We start from the raw sequence: 16,593 nt of genomic DNA on the forward strand, positions 1-16,593 counted from the left end.
AAGATTTGTGTGACCCGTTCACCGTAATTAAGATTGTGGGTCATGCCCTTGAGTGCAGCGACAATTTGCGCTTTCACCGCCGACGCATTGTCCACATACTCTAGGCGACTGTCCAGTAGACCCAACAAGTATGGCACCAAATTTACTTCGAGCGATTGACTAATGAGTGAATCCTGCAATAAAAATATGAAAAAATATATAAAAAATTTCAAAAATAAAAATAAAAAAAAAATTATATCATAAAAATAAAATAAATACCAAAGTAATCAAAAAACATAAAAATGTAATAAATTAAAATTTTAATGAAATTGAAATATATGAAAAATATATACACGCATACATATGTACATACATACATACATATACAAAAAACGAGAAAGAATTATCAGATTATATACAAAAATAACAAAAAATGTACATATGTACATATGTTAAAAAAATACATAAAAAATAAAAAAATAAATAAAAAAAATAAAAAAAAAATTAAAAAAAATAAAAAAAAAATAAAAAAAATAAAAAAATAAAAAAAATAAAAAAAAATAAAATAAAAAAATATCAAAAAAATATATATCAATCAAATAAAACATATCAAAAAATAAAATAAATATCAACCAACAAAATGAATACCAAAAAAATATAAACCTTAAATAAATTTATATCAAAAAAACAAAAAAGAAAATCTCAAAAACTAAAAAAAAATAATTGCATACATAAAAAAAATGTACATATACATTTATATATAAAAAATATCAAAACAAAAAGAATTATCAAAAAAGTACATAAAAATGTATTAAAAAGAAATAAAAAAATATATAAAAATAAAAAACAATATAAAAAATATCAAAAAAAATATATACATACATAGTATGTATATATCAAAAAAATAAAAAAAACAAATAATACTAATTAATTTGTTCTTAAGCACTCACATGTTGATATTTGAACAGGCGACTGAGCGTCTCACAGGCTTTCTCAATGCAATCACGATGCTGTTCCATGCATTTCTTCAGCGGATGTATGCATTCGGTTTGCGAAACAGCGCTAACGCAGAACTGTATTGGGAGTTATTTAAATGATATAAATTTAAATTATTATTTTACAGAACATGTAATTTATTAAAACTAAGTTCCGAATACTCACCTCCGATAGTGAGAGCTGGTGCAATACTGATAGTGTACTCTTCGGTTGCACGGACAGCAAATTGAAAAGCTTCGGTATGTGCCCCAAAACGGGTATATCGTCGGCAAGATTCGGTTGTGAACGCAATAACTCCACTAAAGCTGTCGTTGATAGCTCCAAAACGTCTTTCTGTTGTTGGTGGAAAAAAATATACACATTTGAATATAAACCAGAGGCTTTAAAGAATAAAAATACAAAAAATTCGATTTATAAAAAAATATAGAAGTAAAAATATTAACTTAATGACCAAATACCAGCCAATCAAATGCATCCATTAAGAAAATGCGGCTAAACCGGAAGCGTTAGAAATTTAATTTGGGAAACGAGAGTGCCATTACACCAGATTTTTTTATAAGATCTGCCAAGTATTTTATGGTTTACGGAAATGTACCAGAAATTATGATTAATTGCGCCCATTTCTTAAGGTTCGCAATGCTAGAGATACTCCCCACCTAATGAAACTGGTGATGGTCGGTAGATCCTTCACAAATACAAAAGATGCCTTACTGATGGTTAAGTATGCCATACATATACGTATCCGTGCTAAATTTCTTAAAGATATCTCGAGAGGCAGACAGATGGTCGTTCCCACGACTGTCAAGTCTAAGTAACTAGAATGGACCCGGATTTTTATTCGGCCCAGGACTGTCAACTTTGCACCATTCCTTAAAAGAACTCCAAGAATGTTTTCTGTCCCTACAACAACAACCACGGTCGTGGCTCAGCTCATCTTGCTGATAATTTATATAGGGTTCCCGACGTTTCCTCTCCTGTATAATAGATTATAAGACCCTACCTAACGAAAAAAGCGCTTTAAGCCTACCATAAATTTCATGAGAGGCCTATGGTCAATTTCGGTTATGCCTTCTGGTCTTGCAGAGGCTGGGGATGCTGCAATGGAGAAGAAAGTGTTTCCACTTCACCCTCTTCAATACAAATTTGATAACTAGCGTCTGACAAAATTTATAGCCTTACCGTATGAAAGCCTTTTGGGTAGTGTGCAGTAGGAACCCCTATGAATACGTCAAGTTGAACTTTGCTAAAGACACCTAGTTTAGTATATCTCCTGCGTTCTACTACCTTTCTCAGCATATAAAACTATCAGTCAGTTTTTAGTTATGCTATGCCTAAAACATCTTTCTAGGAGTCAAAGGACGTACAATAAGTAGTTTGGTTCTAACCATTAAGGAACAAAAAGTTGATACGAATAAGGAGTATTGCTGAAAATAATATAGTAGAGTGTTGGACTTGTACGATGTATTGCTCTGAGCCATGGGTTTCATAGGTTTCTAGATAAGAGCAAGTACTGTTAGAAATTCAGTAATATTATTTTAAAAGTATTTGAAGATTATAGGATTAAAATTGAAGGATTTAAATATCATTTGAACACCAAAACAGAAAATTAAATACAAAAGTGAATTAAAATGAAACGGTTTCCGAAAATTTTCTACACTACAATCTAAATTTACAATAAACACAATACTCTAAAATATACATATGTCCAAAAGTGACCATAACCTATAAATATATAAATAGGTTACCTCTGTAGAGCTTTTGCTGATTTGCTCCACAACGAAATCCAGTAAATCCGCCAAAAATTGTTTCGGCTTACGCAAAGTCCATGCCGGATTACTGACGAATAAACGCAAATAAACACCAGCAACAACAATTTCATTCGAAACGATATCTTTGAGCACTTCAGGATCCTTCCACAGGTGTTTGTCGGTGATCTTTTGCGCTCTATAGAAGCTGTTTGGGTAAACAAATAATGAGGGAGAGTAAGAGAAAAAGAGAGGATACTTTTAATAAAAAAAAAACAAAATTTAAATGATAACAGTTACACATGCATACCTCTCACACGTATCCGCCACAGCATCACAAACTATCGCTCTCGTCTTATCATTCCATATCAATTCCGGATGCTCGTGTATTGATTCGAATAATTGCACTGAAGTTTGCGGCGATTCAACCATTGCGTCAACGAAGAGCGGCGGCAGGAATTTCGAAACGGTAATGCGTACCTGCAATGGCGTTAACGGTATACTGAATGGAGTTCTAACTTAATGACTAAATAATACATACCTTTGGCCCACTTAACCGATCCGCCGTCATTTTGGCCAATATTTCGGCGCACACCTCACGTATCAGCGGATTGCGTGAATTACAAAACATATCGAGCAAGTAAATGACGGCGCCCTTGTTTTGCGCCTCCTTGATCATTTCCTGTACATTCATGAGCCCAGACAGGGTTTCGAGCACTTTCACTTGGCTGCTGCGCAAATCGGGATCTTTAAGCGCAACCAAAAATTGGCCGAGCAACTCACAGGCGGCAATTTCCGAAACGCATTCCTTATTGCGTGAAACCAAGGCGACCACTTCGAGCGCCACTGTCTTGACGGCAGTGTTCTAAGTGACAGAGAGAGAGATAGAGGATGAGATTTACTCGCTTTTAGTGAAATAAATTCAAAAGCTTACCTCATTGAATAAATTATGCGCCAAGAAACCGAAGATCATATTGAAACTGCCGATGCATTGTATCTCCACCTCGGCGTTGCATTTGATGACGGCCATTAGCGCCTGCAGCACCATTATCACATGTTCCTGCAGTGCACCGTCATTCGCAAAATCATATCTGTATTGCTGTTGCATTTGTTGTTGTTCGAGCAGTGCGCTCGCTTCGATTTTATTGCGTATCTTCGAGCGATTGTAGGCGTTCAGGACTTCATCGAAGGTTTTGCCAGTTTTGGCCGGTTGCAGCTGTGGGTGATTCGGTGCCAGTGTCGGTGTGAGTATGCCATCTTGACCGATGTTATTCGACGTCATCGAGGTGGGAGTGGTAACGATCTTTACACCGCTGCTGTTGTTGGTGGACAAGTAGTGATATGCTTGCTTGAGATACTCCAGCAGGTCCATAATAAACTGTTTCGGTTTAGCTATGGGGAATGTTGGCATCTCATTGTAGATGCGTATGTAGACGCCACCAATTTGTAGTTCATTTCTGTGCGGTGAAAGCGAAATGTAAAGATTTACTAATTAACTGTAAATATAAGTTGAGTTTGAGCGCTTACTTGCTAACGTCATATTGGAATTCGGACACTAAATTATACACCTCAGCGACGTCCTCGAATGTCTCCTTCGTAGCAGTGGCCCTTTGTGTCTCCAAGAAGTCAACCAATTGCGCACGCGTGCCGTTATCCCATATCAGGTAGGGATTACGCGTATTTGAAGTAAGTACTTTTAGAATCTGTAAACAAGAAAAAAAGAAATTAAATAACTGTATATTATTGCACTGCTACGTCGGCTTACTTCGTTGCTGCGTTCTCTGGGCAACCTATTCGCTATGTACGGCGTGAGCAGGCGATCCAGCACCTGTTTCACGATTGTATTCTTCGCTTCGGACACTACAGTATACTTCGGTAGCTGCGAGTCGTTCGGCTTTTTCGCGTTGCCATTGCCATTCGTCTCGCCATTTTCCTCCTTCTCGTTGGACGATGCATTCGAAATGACATCCGATTTGTTACTAGCATTGGAATCACGCTTGGCAACCAATGTCCTCGCCTCCGTATCGGTAGTACCGCCAGTAGTTATGGCCAATTGTTTGTTAGTGTTCTGCAGTGGATTCTGTGCGTTTTTCGTGTACGCCGACGCTGAGGGCGAAGCAATTGCTGCATTCGCCTTAATCGCTTTGGGACCGGTGGTTGGTGAGGCATCACCGCTGCCATTGTCGGTGCCATTCGCCGCCTTATGCAAATCCAAACCGTAGCCGGCAAGCGCGATGCAGGCGAGCACAGCCATTTTCGCTAGATTGTTGGCCACCTGTTGCTGATTGGTTTTGTCGCTGGCCTGCACGCCGCTCTCGTCCAGCGTGTAATCGTAATCGAACCAGAAGAGCAGCAATGACCACAGCACGCCGTTGCGCACAAGATTGCATTGCAGTTCGTAGTTGTTGGCCGCCATGCTGGTCACCAGACTAACCGAGAGCGTGTGCTAAGAGGGGAGAAATGCTTTTTAATGCTTCAAAAGTAATTTGGCAGGTCACTCTGTCACTTACCTTAAAGTACACTACGCGACAGACGTCGGAGAGCAATTGCGGCAATGTTATAATCTTTTGTTTACATTTCTCAAAGTTGCAGGCGACCTCGAAGCAACGTGTCACATTCGAAATGACTTGATAGTGCAGCGCATCGGGTTTGGAATCGGCACCCAAAATGGACACACAACGTGTGTAGGCCTCCAAAAGCGCCTCGATGCCCTCTTCGCGACGCAGCTCTTCCGCATTCAAGGCCGAGCAATGCACCGTGTGATAACAAAGCTCGGAGGCGGCCGACAATAGCTGTACTTCCTTCGAGAATAAATCATCGTCGCGTGTCTCCAAGCGTATGGTCTTGATTAACTGCGGATAGCCGGCGTATTTGTAGGGACGCAACACTGTAAGGAAGTAAAAGAAAATATTATATAACAAATGTTTGCCGTTAATCATCTGCAGCTCACCGTCTGGATAACGCTCGAAGAGTATGCTTTGTGTGCGCAGCACGAGTACTATGTTTTTAGGATCTGGCCCACCTGAGGACCACACTGAACGCGAGCACAAGAACTCATACGCCTGATTGACTTTCTCGAACACTTCACGTCCATTTGGATTCTTGTCCGGATGATACATTTGCGCTAAACGGTAGTAACTCTTGCGTATCATCGATTCATCGGGCTTGGGTGTCTTGGTCAAGTCGATGCCGAGATCTTGGTACGCCTGCTGTACAGTCATTTGTGGTGGTTTCTTCTCGACTTCCTTGCGCCAAGCATCCAATGTGTGTTTCAACAGTTGAACTGGATCGGCAATGGGCCAGTTGGGGAATTTTTGTGTGTCGCATAAATGGCGCAAATAATAGATGTGACAGAAGAGTTCATTTTCGAGCTGTGGATAACTGATGGCCGGTATGGCGAGGTAGGGATAGCTGAAATACATTAGAAATTAAATATATCATTAATGATAAAATATATATTTTACCCGGTAAAGCAAAACTTTTAAAAAATAATCTACAACAACAAAAACAGAAATCATTTCAAGTAGTAGAAAATTCAAACTCCGTCCACCGGATTAGCATACCCGATAGCTGAGAAAATAGGAAGTATGAGAAAGATGTGGGGGGTAACTGTGAGACCACTTCAAAGCAGTGCTTGTCAACGACCGTACACCAGAGGCCAAGTTGAAAAGGAGAGACGGTCATTATTTTCAAGTCTTCACAATGTGGAATCTACTTCGACTACCAGGACAAGTGCACAGATGTCACAAGACCTTACTGTACCGACATATTCAGTCGATTCGACGACGAATCAAAACAAAAAAACACCTCATTTAGAGAGGAAAACTAGAAAAAATAATAACTTCGGCTGCACCGAAACTATAATACCCTTCACCGGTGCATTTCCTATAGCAATCTGAAAACGTAACAGGGCTTGCGGTAGAGAATCTAGGTTCTTAAAAAAAATTGTATTTGAATACTCAAATATCCTCACACACTTTAAATTCATACAGGACCATTTAGATCATGGAGTTACCAAACCGAAACCGAAACTGGCGGCTCTTTCTCTGTCCATATACCGACGAACGAGCTATGAGTGGGAAGAAGCCGTCGGAGGAGAGGGACAGTGAGCTTCTTTACGGATGGTTCAAAGCTTGGGGGGAAGGTTGGTGGAGGGGTTTACTGTCAGGAGTTCTCTATCAACCCCAGCTTCAGACTTCCTGACTAATGCAGTGCCTCCCAAACCGAAGTAACTGTAGATCTGCTGCTCGGGAGATTATAAAATTGATGAGCTAGCAAGGAAATGCACCCTAGAACCGCTATCAGTAGAATAGGAGCGAGTCGGTGCTCCCGTATTCTCTTGTGTTTTACTACTAGATAGCGCTGGGCCAGTTGGATCTAAGCGTTTTGCTAATTTATAAGTTCGAACATAAGAGATCTTCGATCAGCCATGTATCCTAACCTGATTGAGTTAAATGAGGAGGTCTACTCAGCAGACTTCCAGATATCATACTTTTTGAACTGGTTCAAGAAGTTGGAGTATTACTATATTGAGAAATAAATCTAGATTTTTTTAGTGTTTCGTTTTTGTTTTATTAACTGTATAATTATCGGGACGCCCTAGTTTGTTGAGAATATATATAGCTTATAGTATACTTTCAGTTTTTGTCAGTCATTAGTGGGATTAACTTTAAACAATAATTATAACTTACCGCGCCATTGTGTGCCCCTTCAAGCGTGGCGTGAAATCAGCGATGTGTGCGGAGATCTTTTCAATCAACAAACGACGCATTTCTGAACTCCAAATGGCCTCTGGCGTATCGAATTCACCTAAAAATATTTCCGCGAATTTCTCAGCGCTGTAGTTTTCCAAAAAGCACACCATGGCCTCTGGCAACAGTTGACCCAAAATGCTGCGATGCATTATGCCGGATTGTGATGTCTAAGAAATAGAAAGTCATTAAACTTATTAACGTAAAGTGTACTTTATGCTGCGTTAGTTCACCTCATCACTGCGGAAACCCTGCTTCATGTGCGTCATCTTTAGGAACTTTGTGATCGGCAGTATATTGCTACCCGTGTACATGAGCATAAAGTAAAATACACCGGTCAAATAGACCTTCGGCATTTCGGGATTGTCTTCCATAATGTGACACAACAGTGTGGCAACGCGTTCCAACAAGCCGGGATCGTGTGTGAGACACACCTGCACGATGTGGGGCAGACAAACGAATTCGGATAGTTTGCGTGACAATTTCGGTCCCGGTATAAGTACGGCAGTGCCGTTTTGTGTGCGACTTGGAAAGAAGCTGGTGCATTTTATGAGTATATCGAGCAGTTTGGAGGACAATTCGGTCTCATTGTAGATCGGCGTACCCTTGGCGATAAGGCACCATTTTAATTGCGGTATTTGTTGTAGCGAACGCCAACCATCCATACCGATGGCCCAGCAACGGGTTTTCGGTGTTATCACACCCTTTTGCCAGAGTTCCTTCAATTCGGAATATGTTATGGGACCTTGGCGTTCCGGTTTTTGGCCCTCCTTTTCAATATTATAATACCAATCTTTCTCCTCATATGCCTCCATATTAGGACCAGCCTCTATGACATTGGTTTTCGTATTCGGCTGTGCACGTCCCTTATGTAGATGTGCCAGCGTGATGAGGTCTACAAGGCACTGCACGTGATCGACAAGTGGACGGCAATTGGATTTCTCCAGCACCAGGCAGGATATCAAATTGATGAGTGCATCACGCAGTGATGGTGAGAGGCACTAGATAAAAAAATATAATACAAAATTTATTATTAAAAAAAATATAATACAAAATTATTTATTTAAAAAAAAATAAAAAAAAATTATTTAAAAAAAAAATAAAAAAATTATTTATTAAAAAAAAAATAAAAAAAATATTTATTAAAAAAAAATAAAAAAATATTTATTAAAAAAAGAAAAAAAATTATTAAACAAAAGTATAGAATTAAGTTTGTGTTGATAAATACATACACGATCAGTTAACTGCAAGATATAGGACATATCGCTGAAACGACCGATTTCCTTGTGGTAACGCCGATAAACCTTCGCTAACGCTTGTAGTGACACCACCGTTAATTGATCATCGTTGACACGCTGCCGACAGAGCACACGACGGTAAAGCGCATTAAAAAGCTCGATTCTGAAATAGAAATTAAAGTTGTAAAAATGTTGCAGAAGTACAGTTATTGCAGTTTCGAAAATGCTTACGGATCTTTTACGAGATTTTGCGGCCAATCGTCTTTCTCCAAAATTAGGCGTATATAATAGTCACCAATTTGGATTTCATCGGCCAAACACTGTAAAAAAAAATATGTTGTATTTTTAGGTTAGTTTTGAGTTAGTTAGGTTTTAAAAAATCTGCCTACACTAAAGTTTACGTTTTGTTTTTAAAAATTGAGAATTTTGAAATGATAACAATTGTTAAAGTATGAAACGTATTCTTGCGCCAAAATGTATGCTATGTAATTCTTTATTCAACAAAGGTTTGTCTACATTTTGGCACAGATCCCAAATAAAACGGTTATTTACAACTGCAGTTAAAATAACCGAAATGGACTCAAATTATTATAAGGTCATGGACTGTCGACTCGAGAGCAGTCCCCAAAATTACTTGAGACATGTTTTCGGCCGTCACGAAAACAGCAATTATATGAGTTATTGCCCGATCAAGCCCTACCAGCTCAGCATGTTCTCCAAAACTATTTAATAACATTTTTAGTGAAACAGCATGAAAAATTAGTTAATATGAAAACCCAAATGATAACCCCTTTTTATGCGGTTCGTTCCAATAATTATAAATTGAAATGTGGGTTATAGAGTTTCACGATTCTGTGCACTGAGAGTACAAATTTTATATACCTGATAAGTAACCTCGAACTCTTGATAATTCCACGCCACGATCATATTGCCAGCCAAGTCTCGGTCATTCATAAATTGCCGCAACTCATTTTCAAGACAAATACGCAACTCCTCACGGGTCTGTAAGAAAATTCAATGCATTTTTTTCATGTGCAATATGCAAAGAGTGCCTACGGACAAAACTAACCTTATGGTTCCATATTAAGTTCGGCAAACTGTGATCTTTGGCGAAGTTGTAGAAGAAATAGGGTAAATTTAAAATAGCGTCCTCTTTTTTCTTGCGCTGACGTCGATTCCGTAATACCACTGGGCGATTTTTCATAGCTTGAGCAGCGGAGTCCTGTTGTTCTATGAGGTTCATACCCCAATGCTTGATATCCTGTGGGGGAGAAAAAAATTTTAGATACTTAGTGCGAAATGAATTCTTAAAATCATAAAAAATAAAAATAAAGAGTTTAACTGTTTGAGCTTTTTGAATCCGTAGAGTCAGAATTATATTAATACTTTTTAAAAATACTATGCTTCGGTATAAAATAACAGTGTGGCAGCGTAGAGTTCGCTAATAAAAAATTAAGTCAAGTTTTAACGGGACTTTACTATAAGGAATAACAGTTTTCAAATAAATTTATGCACGCATGAGGTTTGTGGGCTAGGAATACTGTTATAATCGAATATTCCATTCACACGACAGGCGGGTCTTACGTAAGGCTGTTAACTCGGAAGCATTCCACAAAATTATTTGGGAAATATTTTTTACCGTTACAACAATAAGAACCGGATATCGAAAAAATATGTTAACAAAAAATTTAAATAAAAAATTAAAAAAAATAGATATACATACATATGTAACATATTTTTTCGATATCCGGAAAAATATACATATGTAAGTATATGTATGTATGTACATACATATATAAAATATTTAAAAAAAAAATAAAAAAACGTTTAAATATAACAAAAAGTATAGAAAAAATTAAAAAATATATATATAAAAAAATTAAAAAAAATATATACATATAAAAAAATTAAAAAAATATATGTATATAAAAAATATTGTAAAAAATTATAAAAAAATAAAAAAAAATTTAAAAAAAATACATATATAAAAAATGCAAATTAGATACGGATAAATATCGGAATATTAGGACAAATTGGTTTGATATATGTATATATGTATGTACATATACATATGCTCTAAACGCTTTGTCACCCTATGAGGTGATGCACTTTAAGGTTTGAGTAACAAAAAGGACAAAAATCTGTCGGAGTGAGATCCATCGATTTTGGATCAACACTAAGTATATATTCTGATAGTAAAGTACACTAATTGGTCCCCTGGTGTTTATATTTTTAGATTTATTCGGACGAAGTTTTCGACTCTTATATACAATACACACATTTTTACGGTTATAAAACGAAGATTACGAAACCGCATCAGTATATTTAATTTAATTTCTCATACCTAAAGTCATGTAATGGGATTTCCATAAGCATACTTGTCTCATTTTAACACTTAGCAGATTGTTTTCTCTGTAACGGTTATTGCATATATGTACATATTGTTTTGCTGATAACCTTTCAGCAAAGGTCAAAATAAGGTTACTAACATATTATTGTAACCAAGAAACCAAATCCACAAAATTAAATTATAATTACTGCTAAAATTTAAGTGCGACTGAATATAACTGTTACTGCTTACAATTATGTAAAACAAATAACATAACCTTGAATTCAATACAAGAAAGCGGTATCACCACCAATTATTCTAATGTCACTTGATCATGCAAGCCTGTTTGTTTTATGACAGTTGTTTGTTCGATTCGTCACTCTCAAATTTTTAATTAATTCAAACAGTTAAGATAGGTTATTTAGATGAGAATTGCATGCGACCTTAAGTTTATTGTGCTCTCTCCTAAATCAAAAAGTCTCACCTAGCCCTAGCATATTGATAAAGTTCGATATACTGCTAGATGCTAGTGAGGCGATGTGATCCCTGTTTGGAAACATAGATCCCAGCGCCTTTATCCTGCGTCTGTAGACTGCTATGCAGTCAATTAGCAGGTTTTCTAGAATTTCAGGCTCCCTGTTGCAAGAAGCTAGGCCAATGTTACATAAATGCTTCTTCAGCTTGCAGTAGATCAAAACGGCTATAATAACTTATTATATTAAGAGCCGTTTTCTCAATGTTTGGTTAGCAGCCAGTTCTGGTCACTTGACCAAGACTCCTTCTCTCCTTAAAGAACCTCTTTTTTAACCAGAATTTAACACACAATGAGAAAACAGCCCTAAGCAGACTAAATTACATACATGTAAATGTTTCTCTATAATATTCCTCCTATTTCTATTGGAATGTTGTATTGCCAGTTTCAGATTATCGCGGAAATTCAATTTATCATCCTCCACATCAGTCTTTGGTACGCTCTCCTCGCTCTCCAGGAACATTAGCAAACCAGCAGGCTAAAGGTCAAACATAATTACATAATATAGTATATATAATACACTGCTTTCAAAAAAACTTACAAATATGCGTCTCAACAATTCCAGTGCTTCCTCGTTGTCCGTAATCCACAAACCAATTAAATGGCGCGATAACTGACGATGAGTCGCTAAAGTTGGATCATTGGTTGGTGTATATAGGGCAACAAGTAGATGTCGACATAATGCTGCTTCATCCAAAGCTAGCGACTGCATCTGTTGGGCCACATGCAGTTCACCCTCTTCGATAATGGCGCGCAAAACAAGACCAGCACCCTTCACAATGGCCAACGAGGGATGCTGAAAGAGTTTATATAAATAACGACCACGTTCGGCAACTAATTCCAGCAAAATATCGAATTGTTTGCCATCTGTCGTTTCGCTGTAAGGCACACAGAGGGCGAATGTGAGGAAATCCAACATGGCGGATAGCACCAGCGCGCCACTGCCGTGACTCTGTAAATAATTGCGCAGGTTAAGTTATAATTTAAATATGAATTTATTTATGTGTGTCTTCACATACCACATGTGTTGTCCACATGTTCAGCAATGTTTCCAGAAATGACTTTGACGATAATATGGATGATTTATTTAATTGCTCTTGTTTCAGGTCATGATCGGCATTCACTGAATGCATGAGTGAATTTATCATATCGATGGCGGAGTATGTAACTGCCAAGTCTTTACGACGCAGAGCAGCAACAATTTTCGTGCCAATAATTTCACGAAAACTGCAAAATATTAAAAGTTATGCTCAATTAATGTATTGTATATAATAAAACGTGAGATAATGCTCACCCGGGTAAGTTTGTAAATGCGCCATAGCCCACTTTGCTAGCTAGCAAGCGTGTGAGTGCGTGAAAAATTGCTTCAATTTCGAGATTGTTCAGTTGTGCAGTTGGATTGTCGAGCTCCTTTTGTGCCAAAGCTTGCAGTGCACTCAAGATGAGTTTCTCTTTGTTCTCCGCAAAGAGGCTCTATTAAAATAAATATGTACATATGTATGTATATTAATCATTTTAAAATATATTAAAAATAAGTTTTAAAAAATGTTAAAATGTAAAAAGAATGTAAAAAAATTAAAAAAAAAAACATGTAAAAAGAATGTAAAAAAATTAAAAAAAAAAAACATGTAAAAAAATTTAAAAACAAAATAGTAAAAAAATGTGTTAAATAACAAAATTTAAAAAAATTATAAAAAATATTTTAAGAAAAAGATTAAAAACAAAAAATATGTAAAAATTAGAAGAAAAAATTCGTAAAAAACATGTATCCAAAAAATTAAAAAATATTAAAATGCATATAAAAAATTAAAAAAAATATAACAAAATTAAAAATTTAAAGAAAAAATATAAAACAAAATTAAAAATATAATAAAAAATTATATATAAAATAAATATTAAAAAAATAAATAAAACACATAAAAATAAATGGAAAAAAAAAATTTAAATTAAAAGCAAAAATAAAGAAAAAATATTAAAAATAATAATAATTATTATAAAAAATATATGTATGTACATTTGTATGTATAATAAATAAATTGAAAAAAATAAAAAATAAATAAAGCACATAAAAAAGTATATAAAAAATTTATAAAAATTAAAAATAAATATAAAGAAAAATGTAAAACAAAATTAAAAATATATATCAAAAAATATGTAAAAACATTAATAATTATAAAAAATTATATATAAAATAAATAAAAGAAAATATTAAAAAATAAATAAAACACATAAAAATAAACGAAAAAAATATTTTAAGATTAAAAATAAAAATAAATAATAAAAAAAAATAAATAAAACACATCAATATATTTTAAAATTAAAAATAAATAAAAAAAATGTTATTTAAAAATATATCAAAAATATTTTAAAAATTAATATAAATAAAAAACATAAAATAAACGAAAAAATATAATTTAAAAAATTAAAAAAAAACAAAATATATACATATATTTTTATTCCCAGGGCACATTCCACATTCACTTACATCTTGCGTAACACTGTAGTTAAGACCACTGTGTGGTATGTTGGCGTTAAAGCGTTCGAGTACTTCGAAGCGTTTCGTTGGATTTTGTACATTGTTGATGATCAAGCGCAGTAAATTCGCCTCAGTTTCCTCATCGACGGAACAACTAAATGGTACATACCGTTTACCGCGCGGTGTATTGCTTATGCGTACATGTACATCCTTGTTGCCACTCGAACGCACTGCATCCAAAAGTGTGGCCAGCAGTGAATCGCGATCATTGGTCAAATACTGACGCAATATGCCATTTTTATATTCTATAAAAAAGCGTTGCAAATTGTCTTTATCGCGTACCAATGCAAACACATCGGCTAGCAAACGTAGCGTGCAGACGCTATATGTCTGGGGATCGCGTTCCAACAGTGTTGCTTCCGTTAGGCAAAGTATGCGCTTCACTGGATCCGGATGACGTGGTGTTATCTTTTGCACGGTGAATTCGGTCATAGATGTTTGATACTGATCACCGCTGTTTGGCAAATATTTATATTAAATAATTACATATAAGTATGTAAATAAATAAGTGCAGATGTGCAAATATATATGTATACCTATATTCACCGAAACGTTGACGTTCGAATTGCTCGAGTGTTATTTGGCTTTTGAGTATTTTCGTTTCAATACCGAGAAACTGCACCGAACGCTGAGCTATATTCTGCACAATTTCATGATGATTCAATGCACGAAAGAGATGTAAACGACTGAAGCCACCATGGGCCATAACAATGCCTCCATCGTAGTCGGAAATGCCTACTTATATCGTAGAGACAAGTTTTTCAAATTAAATTGGGTAAGAAAAATTTGTTTTAGAATAAATTTAATATTAATTAAAAGCAAGAACAACTTTAAATGGTTAGTAAAAGTTCCAGTGAAAAATTAAAATCCAAAACAATCTTTTGTGGGTACGTGCATTCGTCACTAAATTGTTAGTTTTAAATTATATTCCGTTATGTTCAAAATGTCTTCAATTTAAACTCGATGCAATTTGGTTAATTTGGCCGATTGCAGGCAAACTCAATATTGTTTATGTGATAACTAAGGAACTATTAGTACCTATTATGCCCTCTATGTCTTTGTACATATAACTTGTGAGCACTTCGTTTGTTGTTGGATCCAATTGATCTAATGAGCACGGTGTGACTTCAAGCATTGTGGGTAAACTGACACCAGACCAATGATATTTATAAGCAGGGAAACGCTGCAATGCATAGTGTAAACAAAGTTTTAAATAAAAAAAAATAACAAACAAATAAACAACGCACCAACACATACATACATATAATATAAATAATTACGTATAGGCGTATTAGCTAAGCACTACGGAAACAAATTTATTAATATCGGACTTACTTGTGAATTTTTAGGCTTATCAGCAAACTCTTTGTAATACTTCAAAATCGAACAGAGTATGTCATTACGATATTCTGATGAAAGTTTTATAGAATCGACGCGTTTCTCTTTTTTAATAGTCAGCACAAATTCATTTGGTATCTGCAAAGCATATAATAGTACAAGTAAATAATAAATCGCACGTCAAGCAAAATGACTCACATTTGTTGCTTTACTCGGTGCCGCCGAAACGATGTCTGAATATGTCCAACGATTTGTTAGATCTAATTTATCTGGATTATATGTGGAAATTCCAGCAGTACCAATAGCTAAAATACGTTTATATTTGCCCTTCCATGAATGCTTTGTCACCAGAAAACATTCAAGGTCCACATTATCCTTTGGCGGCACCATGGCGGAAGTATTTAAAGTTAAACTCTATACTGTACAATGCTTTTAGAGGCAAGACTGGCAACCGTGTTGTTTGTGTACACTGCCTCACAATGTTCAATTGATAATTAAATGATGACCTTCTGAAAAATAGAACAGAACGTAGAAAGTGATTACCAAAGCAACATTCAACCGCAGAAAGCTTAGTAATGATTTTTTGTTTTTATCAATGTTGACTAATAGTCGAAAATATTGCAATTGTTTTTTTTTTACGAATTTTGGGCGCCCTTAATTGTTTTTTCTTTTTACGGTTTGATTGGCACTTATCAGTAATTGCGAAGACCACTGGACTCAAGAGTACACGAATATCGCGATACTTCAAAAAGGGGAGTAAATGCCAATGAAGCGAGTTAACTTTAGTAACAGCGGCAGAAATAAATGCGATTGCGTTGTTGACAACGTCGAAGAGCCAACAAGACAGCGCCATCGACTGCGACAACCGCAATGAAAGCAGAGCAACAGCGCCCCGCACTGGGGCTAATGACTTTCATTTATCCGTGTTTTACTCACTTTTCTTTTTTGTTAAAACATTTTCTACGTTTGTGCGATGAGCACAAATATTAATTTGATATATTTTTTATTATTTTTACGGGATAATGTTTAAAATTAATGCACATCTGATTGGATTTTTTTGCAAATTAAACTCTCTAGTCACAACAGAATTTTTCCAATTGACATTTATGATGACAATAGTGCGAATATGTTGCGAAAGATAAGCGATAA

General features: G+C 35.7%; 1 protein-coding gene across 5 annotated transcripts in view; it reads right to left on the bottom strand.

Annotated features, from left to right (window-relative positions):
- Positions 1 to 16,534, bottom strand: part of LOC126757614 (dnaJ homolog subfamily C member 13) — a 17,050-nt gene extending 516 nt beyond the window's left edge. The window contains exons 1-27 of one of the 5 annotated variants that reach the window (XM_050471643.1): positions 16,381 to 16,534; positions 15,643 to 15,953; positions 15,442 to 15,582; positions 15,145 to 15,289; positions 14,643 to 14,841; positions 14,056 to 14,560; positions 12,865 to 13,043; positions 12,590 to 12,797; positions 12,112 to 12,522; positions 11,899 to 12,048; positions 9,779 to 9,970; positions 9,592 to 9,711; positions 8,941 to 9,029; positions 8,704 to 8,872; positions 7,705 to 8,472; positions 7,412 to 7,641; positions 5,671 to 6,131; positions 5,231 to 5,607; positions 4,486 to 5,166; positions 4,248 to 4,423; positions 3,655 to 4,177; positions 3,262 to 3,585; positions 3,031 to 3,200; positions 2,721 to 2,928; positions 1,141 to 1,308; positions 930 to 1,052; positions 1 to 173 (exon numbers count right to left, since the gene is read on the bottom strand). The exon at positions 1 to 173 is cut by the window's left edge and continues 79 nt beyond it. In XM_050471643.1, coding sequence (XP_050327600.1) covers positions 1 to 173; positions 930 to 1,052; positions 1,141 to 1,308; positions 2,721 to 2,928; positions 3,031 to 3,200; positions 3,262 to 3,585; positions 3,655 to 4,177; positions 4,248 to 4,423; positions 4,486 to 5,166; positions 5,231 to 5,607; positions 5,671 to 6,131; positions 7,412 to 7,641; positions 7,705 to 8,472; positions 8,704 to 8,872; positions 8,941 to 9,029; positions 9,592 to 9,711; positions 9,779 to 9,970; positions 11,899 to 12,048; positions 12,112 to 12,522; positions 12,590 to 12,797; positions 12,865 to 13,043; positions 14,056 to 14,560; positions 14,643 to 14,841; positions 15,145 to 15,289; positions 15,442 to 15,582; positions 15,643 to 15,834 — 7,082 coding nt within the window. In that variant the 5' untranslated portion in view covers positions 15,835 to 15,953; positions 16,381 to 16,534. Of the gene's footprint in view, positions 174 to 929; positions 1,053 to 1,140; positions 1,309 to 2,720; positions 2,929 to 3,030; positions 3,201 to 3,261; positions 3,586 to 3,654; positions 4,178 to 4,247; positions 4,424 to 4,485; positions 5,167 to 5,230; positions 5,608 to 5,670; positions 6,132 to 7,411; positions 7,642 to 7,704; positions 8,473 to 8,703; positions 8,873 to 8,940; positions 9,030 to 9,591; positions 9,712 to 9,778; positions 9,971 to 11,898; positions 12,049 to 12,111; positions 12,523 to 12,589; positions 12,798 to 12,864; positions 13,044 to 14,055; positions 14,561 to 14,642; positions 14,845 to 15,144; positions 15,290 to 15,441; positions 15,583 to 15,642; positions 15,954 to 16,083; positions 16,257 to 16,380 lie in introns of those variants that run through there. The other 4 variants (XM_050471639.1, XM_050471644.1, XM_050471641.1 and 1 more) reach the window with 4 other exon arrangements.
- Positions 16,535 to 16,593: the final 59 nt, after the last annotated feature.

The sequence above is a fragment of the Bactrocera neohumeralis genome, chromosome 4 (assembly GCF_024586455.1).
Source record: "Bactrocera neohumeralis isolate Rockhampton chromosome 4, APGP_CSIRO_Bneo_wtdbg2-racon-allhic-juicebox.fasta_v2, whole genome shotgun sequence".
NCBI classification, from domain to species: Eukaryota; Metazoa; Arthropoda; class Insecta; order Diptera; family Tephritidae; genus Bactrocera; species Bactrocera neohumeralis.